The following is an 18287-nucleotide window of genomic DNA, read 5'->3' as shown; positions in this document are numbered from 1 at the left end:
TTTCTGCAGCAGTGTGGGCCACCTGAGAACATAATACCTAGCTCGATGAGCTCTATGTAACAGGTTCCTAAAGAAGGGACACTCCGGAGTGGTGTCCCCCTCAAAGTAGGCTGGGGACTGAACAAGGTGAGAGCGGTCGACCGGCACCGGGCCAAGTATGTTGACGTTGAAGTCAATAGATCACTGCTCATATTCATGGTTGACAGTCATGCTCTGTAGTACCTGAGCACATTATCTGAAATATCAGCGCGTCTTGACCCTCAAGAAGAGTGCAGCTGCTAGTCGTTTGGGTACCTTCTGGGCTATCTTGAGATCAAGAGGCTGGACAGTAGAGCAGAAAATGGTACGTGGTGTGTTCGCAAACAGTTCAGCTAGGCTTTCCAGACATTCAAGCACTGCAAGCTGTCACAATCGTGGATAGAATGACTAGAGGTTAGTCGCCCAAGACTGACGGCATCACTACAGACCTGTTCGAAGGACTCCGTGAGCTAGACGAATCAAATAAAATTTCCATCGAACCAGGTGTCATCCCGTTTTCTTTAAAAAGGCTCCAGTATACTTTTACAAGTAATCACTGAATGGGTTCACTAAAGGACTTTATTGCCTCACGATTCGACCACCAAAAAAAATTTTAAGAATCCATCAAGTACAAGCTGAGTTAGAGATTTGTTGCACTCTGTAGTTGCCTTCTTTTCTCTTGTCCCAACAAGAATGCTGGAAGCTAAGCCGGGAGGGATGGCACGAGGGAAAGAGTGGAGAGTAGCGTGACCCTAAGCACATTTCCTTTTTTTTTTTTAAATTCCCGCCTTACTACAGTATTCTAGAAGGTGGTAGTGAAATCGGAAAGAGAACACGGCTTTAAGCGCACAAACAAAAGAACACAGGACAAGCACTTGTCCTGTGTTCTTTTGTGTTTATTCGTGCACCTAAACCACAGTTATACCAGTTAAACTCTCGTATGCAGCGAGAGTGCCTCCATAACAAAGAAGTGATAAAAGGAACAGAGAGCTCTGAAGAATAAAAGGCTCTCTTTCTTTTAGCGTTTAATAATCAAGAACCTATTAGGACACGCCAACCTGGCAGTTATTCTGATTGATTTGATATGTGGGGTTTAACGTCCCAAAACCACCATTTGATTATGAGAGACGCAGTGATGGAGGGCTCCGGAAATTTTGACCACCTGGGGTTCTTTAACGTGCACCCAAATCTGAGCACACGGGCCTACAACATTTCTGGCTGTTATTATAAATGTGCCTCTAACTGCACGTATTAGTTGATACAGGTAAGGTAGGCTGCCACATTGAAAACCTGCTACCATCAAGTGAAGTGCAGATGTACCTATCTCTTGGGGCTCCGATATGACCTCAAGGTATGCAGCAGGACAGATACCACGCTTGGTGCCCATGCGGCCCTCAAACCAGTTGGAGTCCACTCGCCGCACCAGCACCACTGTTTCTCCCTGCAAGTATAAAAAACAAACAAATCATGCCGTGACAACAAACGTCCACATGCTGGCACACAAACCAGAACTGTGCAAAGCCAAGACTCAAGGGAACGCCAAAATGAATCCTACACTATGATTCCTACATCACAAGTGTGGAGCTTAAAAAGAAGAAGTGAAAGCTTAGGATGCATACCTTGAAATAAAAGCTTACTTAACCATAAAAAAAAACATTTAACAGCACGTTTACTTTGGCTAATGCCAACTGATATTAAACAGAAAGATAGTAAGCTGAAAACAGGTAAAGGCCATGATATGCTGGGAGCCAGTAGGATTATTCTTGTAATACATCTAATAATTTTCAGCATGCAATTAGTGAAGGTCAAATAAACCAATTTTTAGGTACATTTAAATCTTGATATAATGCACTTCATAACAAACTCCTTGATGTGATGATGTAGTTAACGTATTGTAACCTGACGTTCACAGAACACCATGTATTCTTAACTGCAATTTAAGAGAGTGCATTTACAGCGAACTCCCTTCAAGACGAACTTTGTTAAGATGAATTCTTGCTTAAGACGAACAACATGGGAATGTTTCGTTTCTTATAGACTCAATGCAAAAAAAAAAATCTGCTTATGACGAACGCATAAAATGCCTCTTCTGTTAAGACGAACTCTCGCAGCGACCAACAACGACAAAGATTGTGCACAACGAACATTATAGTCTTGATGAGGGCATTGAGACGAACTGAGAAAGCGAAATGAAAAAAAAAAGAAAGACAGGACTTCTGGTGCCAAGACTCAAAGCATATCAAAAGCTAATTGTAAAGAAAGATAGAAAAAGTGTAAAGATAGAGAAAGTTAGATAAGTGGAAAAGAAAGGTCAGCAGATGAAGCTGGTGTCTCCCTAACCCCTAGCCTGTAGGTGAAGAAAAGTGTGTCTTTATCAGCAAACAAAGCAACAAAAAGAGTTTGACTTTTCGTATGCTCTTTGCATTCTTCAGTTCCCCAAAATAAGTACAGTAGAGAATAAAACACAAGAGCACGGCTAGAGGGGAAAATGCAAGGAAGAGGAGGTGAAAAAAAGCCAAATGAAAGTGTAAACGGGAACTAAGATTATCTGTTCATTACAATCACATGAAACGGACACCACGTATGTGGCACTATCACTTCCATCATAGGATTCTGATGAATTGTTATCGCCATGGCACAATGACACTTGAGCACGTGTTGTGGTCAGGTTGCATTGTTTTGCACAGGGCCTGCGCATGTCACATCAGTTCCCACTTAGATGCCACAAATTGTGATGCGCCATTTTCACTATGAAAGTGCACGACAAAGGAAGGTCATTTTTCGCACTAAATATAGCTGCATTGTGTCTTTTTTGTGTGCCTGAGGCTTGAGATCATGAGTAGTGTAAACGGAGACCTTCAGTTACATGTCGTTCAGGAAAAGTTACTGTGGGCTGAAAATAGGAAAATATTCGAATCTCACAGAAAAGCTTGCAGACTTTCATAAGCAACTTGGCCTATATTGGATTTGTCAAAGTAGCAGTATGCAATGAAGGCATATAAAAGTGACAGCAAAGCCAGTAAAACAGCCTCTCTGAAGGTGAACAGCCAGAAGAATATATTTTTTATTCTTTGAAGGAAAATTGTGCCTGTTTCTCCCTTTTTATCTTTCTAATCGTAGTAACAGGGTCATGCACAGTTTTATTTTTGAAATTTAGTAGAAACTTACTCTTGAGCATATTTCTTACTAAATCGTGAATTCGAGTACTTGCTAGATTAGTCTCAGTACTATACTTGAAAGCATAGTTTTTATCAAACTGAGCCAAACAAATGCTTTTTCTTATTCCTTTCTTCCCCATTGTAAGCATATTTCATTCTGTGTTTTCAAGCAACCTATTTAGGTGTATTTGGCATGTTAGCATTTGGTTTTTGGGAGTGCTTCTGATAAGACAAACTCCTTGTGAGACGAACAAATGAACGTGGTCCCTTGGAGTTTGTCTTTAATAGGGGACGCGGCTTTGGGATCGCGAAAAATGGCAAAAAAATCGATTTTTTGAAACTCATGTTTTCAGTTTCTGGAACCCTTTTTCTATCTGGTTCCAAAATATCTACACTGAAAACCGCGCAGAAGTGCTTCGGGAAATTCGTTTCACCCACCTAGGTAGCAAAACTTTTTCTGGAAATGGCGAGAAAACGGAGATTTTCAAAAAATTATAGCTTCGCGATGCTTGGGCCGGGAGCCGGCTTCTTGGGCTCATCGGAAAGAGCATTTCTCCATGTTTAACTTTCCCGCCTCAGCTAGCTCCTCCTTTTAACAACAAGCGAGCAAAAAGCAAATGTTTGAAGGTCGTTTTGAGGCCCTTGATTGGCCGTGGCCGCCATGTTGCCTCTGCTCGCCTCGCCATTGGCCCAATGCTCGCTCCGGGAGATCGTCGTCTGCTGCTTGTGCGTCGCGAGGACATGGCTCTCGAAAATCGCCACTTCGTGACGTGTTCACGGCTTGATAATCACTCAAGATATAACTACGCTTTAGTTACGAGCAGTAAGCGGATGCGCGATCAGGTTACTACGAGCGGGAGCGCGGTCTACGAGCGCCGCGCGTCATCGGAGTCGTTTTTAGCCCTAACTCCGCCGACAGCGAGACTGCGGGCAGGAACGACGCGCTAGCGCATTCGTGGCGACGTGCTTCTTCGCAAGCAACGAAGCTGTAAGCGGCGGCACGATCTGATTACTACGAGTGGCCGCACCGGATGCACGATCAGATTACTACGAGCGGGCGCGCGGCGGTAACGCGTTATCGGAGTCGGCTTTAGGCCTAACTCCGCTGACAGCGAGACTGCGGGCAGGAACGACGCGCAAGCGCACTCTTGGCGACGTGCTTCTTCGCAAGGAATGTACCACATCACTCGCTAGCTCCTCTGAATCTCGTACGGGCATTTTACGCATCGGCAGCGGACAACACAGTCAAGCTCGTCACCCCCCCCCCGCCCCCCTTTCACTGCCAAGGATCGCTCGGAACAGCGGCTAGCAGTTTCGCGCGTCGTCATTAGAAAATGCGATTCCAAGGGTAGTGCGTGCCGATTTTTTGTCTTCGTAGTTACACATTTCGCGCATCGTCATAGAACGCCGCCGGCAAGTGCATTACGCGCCGGCTGCACTGTCCACGCGGCCGCGCACCCCACGGTCATATGGAGTGCTGTCAGTAAGCTTTTGCGATGCGATTCAGACGTGCTTGGAGCCGTACTTGATATCGCCACGAACGTCTATGAATGTTTCGAGGTTAATGAATTGCTGTAGATTAGAGTTTCCGCGACCGGCTGTATGATGATGCGTTTCACGGCTTGAGCGGCGAAAGAGCATGTGTGAATCAGGGGCACGAATTTTTATATGTCCGTTTCGTGTCATTAATTATACTGCTAGAAATTCCCGTGCCACCAGTCTTCTGCCCATAACTTTGTTATTTAGAAAGAAGTCATAGGCCGTCATGGTGGGATTCATTTTTCTGATGCAATAAACCTCTCTCCAAATAAAAAAAAGTTCTGTGAATATTTGTAATCAAGTGCTTAATTACGCTAATTACAACTTCAGCACAAAAAAGTATGTGTAATAATTTCAGTATATGGTTTTATCACTTACAATCTTTTCTGTCATACCTATCACACCACTCCTTCATAGAAAGAACTTGGTTTGAAATGTATACTTGTTCTTTGTAAGTCATGAAAAGGAGTAAATCATGAAAAGAAGTCAAATATCACAAGACAAACCTGAGATCACAATTTTTAGGTGTCTTAGAGACGTAAAGAAAAGTTGAAACTTTAAACGCAGCTTCCTCAATACTGTTCTTTTTTTTTTTTGACATTATGCTCAGCCCCTCCACATGGTTCAATGAAGAAATAATTTGTTTCTCATAAAAGTATTTGTGGTATCGCTTCGAAATTTTTATGGAAGCACTGTGAGGTTATTCTCAGTGTCTGTGCCAATTTTAATCAATATCCAACGAGAAACAAAAAAAAAGTTCATTGAAAAAAGCCTGTCGAAAACTTCGACAGGGTTTTTCTCACAAGTGTGTTTTGGACATTGTGCATTGCTCGTGGAAAGAGTAGCACGAGAATCACTGGACCGATTTTGATTCTGTTTTTTTTTTCCTGAATCCCTGGACACTGCTTGTGGGTACAGCAATCTTCAATTTCTGTTTTGTGGCCCTGTTATTTTTCTAGATGATGATTTGACTGTGCCATTGTTTCTGACAATGTGTGTCGGCAGCCATGATGATCTCTAAAAAAAAAGAGAACTTATTAAAAAATTCTGAGAGTGTCATACCCTGTAGCTTTCTTTTGAGTAAAGATCAACACCATTCGCAGCTTCCTGGCATGTTTTGTTGCAACGCTAGGCTTTCCACGAGCAGACCATGTAATTGGATCGTGTAGCATTATGTAACTTGAGAACTACTAAAAAGCTATCATGATGAAACTGCATATTTCCCTATTCTAGACACTTACGAGTATGCATGCCAAATTTCATTGCTGTAGGTCAACAAATAAAAAAGTTTTTTTTCAATGTTACCTCTCCCCTTAAGGAAGTATACTGTATCTGCAATATCAATACAGCAGAATCTTGACAATTGTCCTGACTATGTTATATAGAATGCCCTTTTATTCAGGCTTAAACGAACTGTTGAGGCTTATACATAGCATGGTCCTGCGGGACTTCCCCCTTTAGTGGCATGCTGTCCTGAGCCATTTGCATACAGAGCCTAGTATAACTACACAAGTTACCACAGGTAGCAAAGTTACACATACCTTTTCTTTGCATCGCTCTCATCGCTATTTGGTGAGCGCCGTCACATGGTGCAAAATGACGTAAAATGCTAAATTTCCTAAACCAATTTTACAGACACGATGGCGTGACTTTCGCGCAGACGTTTTTCCCCATAAGTTGCATCGTCATTGCTTGTTTGAATAGTGAAGAAAGCTGTGAATGATGGCTAAACAAATGTCACTTTGCCAGCTGTTGCCAGCGTGACTGTACGCACAATAGTCATCTGGTGATGGCCACTGTTGGGCAGCCTAAATGCAGACATGATTGCGGACAACACCTGTGTGTAGTTTCTTTCAAATCTCCTTAACCCTTTGAGTGTTTAGTATTTTTAAGAAAAACTTTGTCAGGTATTCAAATTATTTTATTTCTGTTTTTGAATGTACAAATTGTGCAAGGTTAGAAAAAAAAAATGTAAAAAAACTTTTTTGGCGTCAGCATAACTCGGAACTGCCCAACATTCTGCAGTGTTTCAGAGCATGGTGTTCCTTGAAACATGGGTATACGCACAACACATTGTGCGTTCACATCACACATGTCTCCATTCTCTTCTTAGAGCGACGAGGCGTGCTGGCAACACACTGCATCTTCTGTGCGCGTGGCTGCCTTAGGCAGAGTAATCTTGGTAGTCAAGGAGAATGCGAATACCTCGTGAGTGTTGGTGATATTCAAGTTAAGAGCAGTTGGAGATCCATTTCCACGACCACAGCAATCGAGTGGCAATAAAAATAAAAACCAAGCTTCATGCGCCTCTAATGATGTGGCAAAACCAAAGGGCATTGCTACAGACTGTGCAACACATAGAGTTAATACAACAGACTTTAGAGGAAAAGTTGGGTCTATAAGGCTATAACCCTGGGAGCAGCACCATTTGAATATTAGAATACTGTCACGGGGTCGTGACGCAGCAGTGGCAAGTCTGCCTTCAGTTGCGTCACGACCCCGTGACATCTGGTGGAGATGCTGCTTCTTTAATGTACCGGACGCCCTCGTCAAGCCGTGTACCCAGCACCTTCACCAGATGTCACGGGGTCGTGATGGTCAGATCAAACTGTTTATTCGGGCGAACCTGTGCCCGATAAATGGCAAGTCAGGTTACAGTAGCAGACTTACACTGATAGCGGCAAACGAAGCATTGACCGTCCATCAAATGACAAGCGGCGAAGCGTGTCGGCATTTATACACTTGCCATAGAATATTGTAGCGCTATCGCTAGCAGCGACGTAGGTTTCAGAATAATCTGTAATGTTCGTAAAGTGGGTGTTAACGAAATGATCTATACTACAGTCCTGAAGCTTGTCGAACACTGCAAGTGTGGTTTATGCTGAGAATTATGTACAGTGTAACGGGGCGATAACAAAACTTGAGGAATGAAATGTGGCAATACATTTTAGTACACTCTAGCCACATGCTGGTATGTTGTCATGGTTGCCATCACAACAATTTACAGAAGCGCTACAGTATAAAACTGTCCCATTCTCCCAATATAAATATTATTAAAGCAAGTTCGCGCATTATAAATAGTCCGAAATTTTGTGATGTTTATATAAACTACTTTTAGACCAGATGCAATGGCCATTCATGCAATTTACTGTGCTCAGAAAGGAGAGTTTGCAGTTTCGTTCACTAAATGGTGCCACCATTCTCGTACCAATATTCGAGGGCATGGCCATGCAGCCTATTGTGCCAGCTGGCTCGCGTGTCATGTGAATTGCAGTGTCTCGTTTCGGATAACACCGTTTCGGATAACACGTCTCTTCAAACTGACTTACTAAGCTTACAGGAATGGTGTAACCTTTGGCTAATGGAACTCAACCCTAACAAATGTAAAACTGTTTCCTTTCACCGCCGTCGAAATCCGATGGTATTCCCGTACCAAATTGCTGACACAAACCTCGAATTAGTTCCTTCCTATAAATATCTCGGAGTAACCCTTTGTAGCGATTTAACCTGGGCAACGCACATTACGAACATCATTGCATCTGCTAACACTCGGGTTCTTAAAACGCCATTTGCGTCACGCTCCTAATAATGTCAAATTACTAGCTTATCAATCTCTCGTAAGGACGAAGATAGAATACGCATCAGCCATTTGGAGCCCGCATCAAGCATATCTCATCAATCAACTCGAGTCACTTCAAAATCGAGCCACACGATTTATTCATTCTACGTACTCTTACGACGTCAGCATATCAGCACTGAAAACAGAATCTGGCCTATCATTGCTTGCATCGCGTCGCCGCATTTCTAGTCTTTCCCTTTTTCACAAGTTTTTTTACAGCTTGCTCGGCAGGCCACCATACATTCTTCCTCCGGCACGCATCTCCCATCGCACTGGTCACCCGCAACAAGTTGAGCGGCCGCGTACACGCACCGTCACTTTTTCGTCTTCATTCTTTTTTCGTGCAGCTACGGACTGGAACGGCCTTTCTAACGAAATCACTGCCATAACCTGTCCTACCACCTTTTTGAACACCGTAACAAATTACCTTGCATTGTAAAAAAAAAAAAAAAAAAAAAAAAGGCTTTCACGTTTTCATATATGTACCCACCCCTTATGTAATACCCCTTAATGGGGTCTTTAAGGTAATGAAATGAAATGAAATCCATGCTTTAGTAGCCCTGAGCCAACAATCTCACTTTGTGTGACAGTCTCTAGCCATGATGAAACGGAGAGCTATGGAACAAATAAAAATGCCAGGGTTGATTGCAACACGCAGTGACAAGTGCGACTACACGAAAGCTGAATATCGTTCCACCATGCCCTCACATGATCAGCCAAATGCTGTCAAATTGCTGTAGTACGATGAGGATCTAGAGCCTAAAGACCTTTTCAACATAAGCATACTCGCGCGAATGCGGAAATATACACTATTTCAATGGCACAAAATCGCACAACGAACGTCTCAGAACATCACCGATTGGTTACAGCGAACGAAGGTGGCACTATTCAGGAAACCACCTTCGACTACCAGGAAGCCATCGGCGAGGTGCCCATAGATTCTTATTGTTAAACGCCGCTCCTGTCTTCACAGCCCTCAAGTTGTCGCTCTCCCCTACCATTTTTCATTACGCACCACCTCCGTTCTTTGTACTCCCACTACTCCGAGCACTCCGCATCGCCAGATGTGGCCAGTGTTTTCACACTGCCACCAATCCTTCAAAGACCGGTCGGACAACTAGTCTCCCCTCAGTTCTTGATTGCTGGTTTTGTTACACTTTTGTTGGCGTGGCCAGCCAGGAGTGACCAGACCATTTGCCAACACTGTCAGCCATCAACTGTCCCCGATCGTCTGCGTCTGTCTTGTCTGCATCGGTGACGTCGTATCGTTCCAGTGCACGCATTTGTGCTACCCCACTGACGTGGATCATTCGCGATTCGTTCCATGTTTAGGACCTGTTCCTGCTCACCTCGCACTTTGCTCGTGCCTCCGCATGCGTTCGAAAGCATAAACAGTTTTCACACGAAACAAATTGCAAATTATCGAAGTTGGTGGGGCAGCGCAGGTTCGCCGGCACCACAATGCGATTCTGCGACCTCTGCACGCGCAAGCCGCTTTCCCAAGTTTTCCTACACACGAGTTGCGTGTTTTGTGGACCCTGCAAGCAAGCTACTCAGCCTGCCTTCTTCCCGCATGTTTTGGTTTTCAAGGTCGCCTTTCCACCGTATGTTTCCATCTCTGCCTCAATTACAACTTATACCCCTGGCTCTCGCAAGTCTGCTCTTCTCTCTTTATAACAACTCCACCCGTCTCTACTGTTCCGGGACAACAGATTAATTGACTGATTGATTGATTGATTCATATGTGGGGTTTAACATCCCAAAACCACCATATGAGAGACACCGTAGTGGAGGGCTCCGGAAATTTCAACCACTCCGTGAAACCAGCTGCTAGTAGTTAGCCACATTGGCTCGAATTCAAAAGTTTCGTTTGCCGACTAGAAATGGGCCGAGAGCACTACCACGCGTGCTGGCTTCTATGTCTCGCGTGCGAGTCTTGCTTGCTGTTGGTGTGCGTGTGTGGTCAGGATGGCGGACGGGAGGCGTTCCGCGCTTTTTCTGCCGCTCAACAAAACCTTGAAAGTGTGATTGCTTGGCTTCGGCGTAATCTGCCCGTTTATGTCTTATTTAGGTCCCGTGTGGTGGAGCGCTTGCTCATATCTGTTGACCGCCCGGCAGCTAACTTGCCGCTTCCGGTGTCCGTTTGTTCAGCTGGGGAGATGGTGAAGGCTACATGTGTGCGAAACTATTTTCGCGAGGTTGACATCATCGATGTCGGACCCGATGCAGAGCCTAAAGCTTCTGAACAGGACCACACGGGCGGCGGTTCGTGGCAGCGCGTCGTAGACTTCGACACGGGAGGGCGTGCGGGTCATCTGTTGCGATGATTTCATTATGGCCCATAACGATGCCGACTCTGTGGAATCGGGCACGGACAAGGGCATTGTGAATAAAGCGCATGGCAAGAGTGATTTGGAAGAATCGAATGGCAAAAACAATGAAACTTTAGAGCCAGTGCCCACAAGCATGCTTGTCGCAATTGGCTACGTTAATAGCCTCAGGCAGCTTATGCCACGGGCCTCAGCAAAGACTTCGCTGCTGCTTCAAATAAACTAGAGACCTTATCGCTTTCGCTATTCGAAACACATGCATCACACACTTTTATTTTTAAAAAAATGTGTCTTCGAAACTCGAGCCTCCAGCTCAAGTTTCGAGCCTCGCCAGGAGAGTGTCACAAAAGTTGCCTGTTCTTATTACCTTTTCTTGCGCGTAATGCAAAAAGGTGTGCCATCAAAAGGAATTTTTCCACTGGCGTCCAAGGGGAACATAATGTAATTCGTCTCGAAGAATGGTGTGCTGTGATGAGAGTCATAGCGAGAGTCATAGGATTATGATACTTCTATGTCCTAACATAGACGAACTGTAAGAACTAGAGGCTCTGGTCTTGTTTAACTTCAAAACTGTTCACCCGGGAAGGTAGTCTTCTTCTGCAGCATCAAAAGCGCCCAAGCTATAATTCTTCTCTAGGAATGCGGCGTCATGAGCGCGTGTGCACCTCTTAGTGTGTGTTAGCATCAGCAGTAAGAGATGTGGTATCTCTATGTCCTAACATGTCTAGACCGTCTAAGAACCTTGACCGTCTATGACCCTCGGCTCTTGACTTGTGTAATTTCAAAAACTATTAGTTGAAATAGATGATTTACTTCTGCTGGCATCAAGGGTGAATGTGCTATATTTCGTGTCTAGGAATGCGGCTCTATGAGTATGCGCACCCCACTTATATGTTAGTGCCATAGCTGTAGAGCATGTGATACCTCTATGTCCTAACAAGACTGAACTGACTAAGAACAATAGTGGCTCCTCACTCGTGTAATTGCAAAGCTATCTTTGCTGGAATAGATGGTCGGCTTCCACTGGCATCAAGGGCGAACATTCTATAATGCTTCTCAACAGATGCAGCGCCATGAGCGCGTGTGCACCACTTAGTATGTGTTAGCATTAGCAGTAGCGAATATAGTACATCTATGTCTTAACATAGCTGTACTATCTAAGAATCTTGACGTCTGAGAACCTTGACCGTCTGAGAACCTTGGCTCTTGACTTGTGGAATTCCAAAACCAAAACTGTTCTCTCGGAAATACTATTGCTTGCCTGCATAATATGAACCACAGACTGGAGCATCCGAGCTACGTGTCAGATCATGTGCTTTTGTTTTGTATATAATTGAATTGCACGCCGGTGAAGGTGATTGAAAGCAGAGTGAACTACAGGACTTTGTATCTGGGCTACGTGTTAGACCGTGTGCCATGTGGCTGGTGCTTTGTGCATGCATTGATTGTTCGCCAGTGAAGGTCACCGAAAGTGAACTGTGAACCACAGATGCAACCAGTGCGTACGTGACCACTTCAAAGATGCATCGATACTACACTGGAAGTTGAGACTGACGCCAAGAGAACCTTGTAAAAAACGGGCCGATCCTATGATTCGGCAGTCTGCTCGGCATCGGAAAAGAGATCCATGCTGGGCAACCCCCTGGACACAGCGCAGTGAACAACCAACACGTCTGGAAACCCAACACTCCCGGTCTTCGTAGAGCCGTCACCACCCCGTCTCGCCATCCTCAAGGGGCACTTAGGAACGGCGTCGGTGTTCAAGGACTCTGCTGCATTCGGTTACGTATGTCATTTGCTAGAACTTAGTGGACTACAAACTAATTATTGGTTCAGCTCTTGCTGTTTCATCATCCACCTGTTCTTGAGCATTATCTCCACATATTGTAACTTAAATGCATGCTTCAATAGTATTATGAAATGTATAACTAGTTCAGCTTGGTCGTCTTAAATACCCTTTAATTGTTGTAAATTACCTGTATCTGTATCTAAACACATATTTAAAGCTTTTGTTCTTTGCTTGGAAAAGGATCTCGACTCCTTCATACACCAGAGGCCCAACTCTGTGCCACAGCTTGGGAGGAGCTTGTGCTTTGGCCCCGAGTCGCGACAGTGAGACAAAGCCTTGGGACATGACGACCCTAGAGTTGCCTTGGGGACCGAGCTAATAGCTGACTCTGCATTGTGGGGGCCAATGCGACGTTGCCCCGCACCACGCCGCATCAATGTAAGATGTGGCGTGGAACCGTGAGCACCTTTCACGGACTTCACAGAAAAATATGTTCTCTTTATACTTCAATATGATGTTGTCCTTTTTTTCTCTGCCAGTTTGGACATGAACATGAGTATGCAGGATGATTGCCATAGCAGTTGGCACAGCTGTTGCATGCGTGGCCATGTACACTGCATTTGGCACAAGTTTGATGACCCCAGCAGCTCAGTGGTCCGTGGCCAAATTTTTGGCATTGGAAACATCGTCTGGGATTTAGAACGTATGGCCTGACAGTTAGTTTAAGGTAACCGGTTTCAATTGTTTAGGAAAGAGTGCTCGATGCAACTGTGAAAACGACATGTTTCGTTGGGATTTCCTTTCCTTCTCTTCTAATAATGGTTTGTTTTATGCCTGTCACATTTCGATTTTTCCATTCCTCTGGCAGTTCAGCCTCAGACAGGTCAGTGAGGTATGCTTCCGGCAACTCCATGTGAACCAAGAGGTGCTGCCTATGTAAAGCTAGGAGCAAAGGGGTGTGTTGCTTCCGTCAGTTGGGCATTAAAGGTCCAATCAATCAGCATAGGCTCAACTCCCAGGATCCCCGTTTCCCCAGACACTGCAAGGTCATGCACGGCTAGGCGTGGGAGGGGGCCAAAACCCACTGGTTGGCTCAGGTCTGTGGTGACGCTGCCCATCAAATGCCTGCTTTCGCAGACGCCCCTAAAGGGATAGAGCACCACATGGTGAATACTGTCTCAATGTGGACGAAAATGGCGATTTCCTGAAATTCGTGACTGTTTTTTTCTTCTAAATTCTAGAAACTTCAGGGCTCTGAAAACATTTTTTAACACAACATATACTTTCAATAGAGTAAGTTTGTTCTATGGAGATGATGCAATATTGCAATAGAAGTAATATTGGCATAGAATGTCTTGGCAAAATTCCTTCCTGCAAGCGTATAAGGCAGATATATTGCAATATTATTATTTAGCTTCAAACACCTTATACAATGGCTTTGCTTAATATGTAAATTAAGTTAAGAATTTTCGGTCACAAGCAACATGCTTCTCGTGTCCCTCGAGTGTCTCTTGTAAGGTCTAATATTGCCCGTTCAATATTAGACCTTGTTTTTGTTAATTCAAGCACACCTGAATATAGTGTCTCTATCAATAGTGGTATCTCTGACCACATGAGTGTCTTGTTGTCTTTTCGTTTAGGGGGCGTTAAGAAACACCGAAAACAAGTCAATAAGGTAGTGAAAAATTATTCTAATGCCGATGATCAATCAATCTCAGACACACTTTAGAATCTTTGTGACAGCCTGCCCAGTTCCGTTCAAACATTGTGGAATACCCTGAAGTCTACCGTTCACTTTTGCATTGACAGATATATTCCTACCAGGAGTGTCCGTACTAACCAAAACAACCCATGGATATCAAGAGAAATCATTCACCTTCATCGCAGGCTTAAGCGTGCCAAACGGCGCCACTCCCCTCCCAGCAAGTTGACCGCATTGAAAACTCTTCTTGCCTCCAAGCTTTCTGATGCAAAGGCTAAATATTTCTCGCAAACCCTTCCAAGTTTTATAAAAAGCTGTCCAGAGAAGTTCTGGTGTTACTTAGGTGATCGTCCTAAAGACGTCCAACAGATATCAATTAGCGGTTCTGTTACCGGTGACTCGGTCGCTATCGCTAACCATTTTAACCAATATTTTCACTCCGTTTTCTCTCCAATCCAAGATAGTACACCGTACAACATGCCTCTCCCAAATCTGTCCTCAGAATTTATAATCGTTGAGGGTGTTATTAACATGTTACTCAACCTAAAAATTAGATCTTCCGTTGGCCCCGACAACATACCCAATGCCTTCTTGCACTGATACGCTGAGCCGCTAGGGCATATTCTTACTCACCTTTTTAGGTTATCATTTGACTGTACCGAAATTCCAGACGACTGGCGCATGGCCTGTGTCGTACCAATCTTCAAAAAAGGGGACCGCCTCTTTGCAAACAATTACCGCCCTATCTCCCTGACTTCTAGCATCTGTAAACTCTTCGAACATGTAGTATCAGATTTCATTGTCTCGTTTTTAGAAGCCAACAATATTCTAACGCCTTGTCAGCACGGGTTCAGAAGACGCTTATCTACGCTTACCCAGTTAGTAACCACTATTCATGAACTTGCGTCTTCACTTGATAAGGCTGAACAAATCGACGTCATTTTTTTAGATTTCAGCAAAGCATTCGACCGCGTTCCTCACAGTAAACTAATCCTAAAGCTTCAAAAAATTGGCTTACCAATAACACTCATAAAATGGATCCAGTGCTATCTGTCTAACCGCAAGCAGTTTGTTAAAATCAGTAGCTGTTTTTCCGATACTCTCCCTGTAATTTCCGGTGTTCCTCAGGGCAGCGTGCTGTGACCCGTACTCTTTTTAATTTATATCAATGATATTTCTGACGTTATCGACGCATCGTCGATTGGTTTAAAGTTGTTTGCGGACGACTGTGTACTCTTTAAACGAATTTCATCCTCAAGTGACCAAAGTAACCTGCAATGTAACCTTGATGCTGTCTCTGAATGGTGTGAAAAATGGTCCATGGAACTGAACTGTGACAAATCTGTATTGCTCCAGGTAACTAACAAAAAAAATGCATTCACGTCCTCCTACAGGCTCAATAACCACACGCTGAAACAAGTAGACGAATATAAATATCTAGGAGTTACTATAACAAGCCGACTAACTTGGTCCAGTCACATTAACAAAATTTGCGCATCGGCGTCCAGAAAACTCGGGTTCCTCAGGCACAAACTAAAAGCCGCTCCTCCACGTGTTAAATTGCTAGCTTATAATTCCGTTGTTAGGCCGCAACTCGAGTACGCAAGCGCAGCATGGGACCCATTCCTTAAAAAAGACATTCACAAATTAGAAATGGTGCAAAGAAAGGCAGTCCGGTTCATCTTTAACAGCTATCATAGCCGAGCTTCTCCATCGCTTCTCATGGAAAACAACAATATAATGACCCTGGAACACAGGAGGCAGGTTGCGCGTCTAAGATTTCTGTTTTTGCTTAATTCCCAACAATTCAATATTAATCCAGGACTTTATATTCAGCCCCGCTTATCTCGTTCAACTCGAAGCACCCATGAGCACATTCTAACTCCAATTTTTGCACGCACTAATCTTTTTAAGCACTCCTTTCCCCGCACAATCGAGCAGTGGAATAGATTGCCTGTTGATGTGTTTTCGGCGCGTGATGTGTCGGATTTTGAAAAGCGTGTACTTTCTGCAATATTTTAAACATTCACTGTGCCGCTATGTTTTTTTGTGTACTGCTTTTTTTTTTTTTCCACACTTGTTGGACTGTTTTCAGAATTGTGTACCAATTTACCATGCGGATTGATGCTTTCTATGTAATTAATCCCTGCCCACCTGCTTGGTCTTCGGACTGCAGTATGTCTTAAATAAATAAATAAATAAGGTTTTACAACCGAGAACAAAAATAAGCACAAACTTCCCGTAAACCTGATTACACAAGAGCAAACCACGTACAATACTGTAAAAAAACTTGTTGTTGGGCTAGTTGGTACAACATTTCTAAAAGTTAATTCGAGCGCGAACACGCGACACAATCACTGTGTTTGATGCCTGGGTGTGTGCGTGTGAGTGATTGTATCGTGTGTTCGTGCTCGAATTAATTTTTAGACACGTACAATACGCACCCTGAAGAGAGACAGCTCAGCGGGTGTTTGGGCCGAGAAATTGAACTTGGCACGAGCCAGGCCTTCCAAAGCACGCTTTGGCTGCAAGTGCGCACTTTCATTGGGGATCACCTGCAAGACATAAAGAAGGCAAACAAACTAAATCGACATATTGAGATTAAAAGTAAAAATATTAATCTGGCAAAGTTTAGCAAACATCACTTTTTTTCCCCACAGTGCTAAAATATTACACCACAGCCCTAAGATTTCACCCCAACAAAATTAGTGAGATGAAACAAAATATTAAGAGAGCCATCCAATCAAATCTAAGCTGTGAGGTTACACAATTTAATGAAGTGGTGCATCCTGAAACACTACTGTACACACATACAAGTTCTTCGCTGTGATAAAGACCTCTTTGAAAGTTCAAATTCATTTCTAAAAAAATTATGCAGACGTTCTTTATTCCTTTGTAAGTTCACCTACCATAAAATTTCTAGCAAGCGCCCCTACCCGTACAAGTGACCCCTCCTCCCAACTTTACCAGCAATTTCAAATATCCGCGCTGCTCTGGGAAAGCACCCCCACCTCCACGTGCCCAGGCAACAGTGGGCTGTCGCATCCACGCAAGTGGATGGCTGCTGCCCACTACGCGGGTGGCAGCCACTTATACCGGCTTAAAGTGTCGTCATTGATACAAAAATAGGTCATTTTTCTCTATAGGCTTTGACAGCAATGAGCTCATGATAGTTTTAATCTGCTTCCAAGAACTATACTCAAGTTAATTGGGATACTTAGCAGGAATAACTATATTTACCAAAGATGTGGCTTCAAGGACATGCGACCAAGGATGCTGAATGAGAGGCCACATATCACAAACATCTGTTTCTTCTTGAGAGATGAATAGATGGTGCTACAAGTAGAACAATGAGACAGAAACCCTTCAGCAGAACTAGCCGTCTCATTTTTAGTGCTGCATAACTACAAGCGACACGTACAAACTTTGTTCAAAAATGTTTCTTTTAAGTCCATTGACAGTAAGCCAGTAGTAAATAACTTTTCACTGCACCTCAGCATTTGTTTCACTGAGGCACTAATGTCGTGATCTAGTTGAGCGCCCTGAACCAGTGCTGCCTTATTGCTGCACTCCCCGTGAACCACCAGGAACTGTGTTTGAGTTCTGCAGCTGAATTGAACGGACCCCTTGTAAACCACATCAGAAAAGCAGCAGAAAACAGTGCTTTCTTGGTGTGGTTTATGAGGTTCGTGTTTACATGGCCGCTAGTACTGTAAGGTATATGAAGGACAACTTTCTGCCACTGTTATCAGGACAAGAATGGTGTCTTTACCGAAATGCCCAAGTCCATAGACTTGACAAAAACCTCGGAGTCTGTTTTTGTTGTGTTTAAAATGAGGCAGTAAATTTGAGCAAAAGATTAAATCTCAAAAGCCTAACTAAGTTGCTGGAAAACAGGAACAAGTTTCAGTTAACAATATTTTTTACAGCAAGAACTCATAAGGGTGACTGTCCTTTCTGTGATTTTGTCCAAAAACGACACATGGCAGAAGTGCATGGCTTTGTTTTTACAGAAGCATTTGAAGATGCTTCCTGTTGATGATCTTTATTTGGTAGTAAAGTCGGAGCAAGTTGTTGATATTTTAAAGGTCAGGCAGGACCAGAACTTAGCAGTCTTTTCAATCCACATTTA

At 43.8% G+C, this 18287-nt stretch overlaps 2 protein-coding genes across 20 annotated transcripts in view; one reads left to right on the top strand and one right to left on the bottom strand.

Moving 5' to 3' along the window:
* CAP (Cbl-associated protein) overlaps positions 1-18287 on the bottom strand; it is a 1014121-nt gene that overhangs the window by 62920 nt on the left and 932914 nt on the right. For all 18 annotated transcript variants that reach the window (XR_012887795.1, XR_012887796.1, XM_075881103.1 and 15 more), the window contains 2 exons: positions 16600-16710; positions 1339-1459 (listed from right to left, as the gene is read on the bottom strand). Coding sequence is in view for 16 of the 18 variants with exons in the window: in XM_075881103.1 (XP_075737218.1) it covers positions 1339-1459; positions 16600-16710 (232 nt within the window). In the remaining 2 variants the exon portion in view is untranslated. The remainder of the gene's footprint in view (positions 1-1338; positions 1460-16599; positions 16711-18287) is intronic.
* Positions 1-18287, top strand: part of LOC119160731 (uncharacterized) — a 166925-nt gene that overhangs the window by 18589 nt on the left and 130049 nt on the right. The gene's annotated exons all lie outside the window — the stretch shown is intronic.

This window comes from Rhipicephalus microplus, chromosome X (genome assembly GCF_043290135.1).
Source record: "Rhipicephalus microplus isolate Deutch F79 chromosome X, USDA_Rmic, whole genome shotgun sequence".
Taxonomy (NCBI): Eukaryota; Metazoa; Arthropoda; class Arachnida; order Ixodida; family Ixodidae; genus Rhipicephalus; species Rhipicephalus microplus.
Note: the sequence above shows the minus strand (reverse complement) of the source record. Positions and strands in the feature narration are given on the sequence as shown.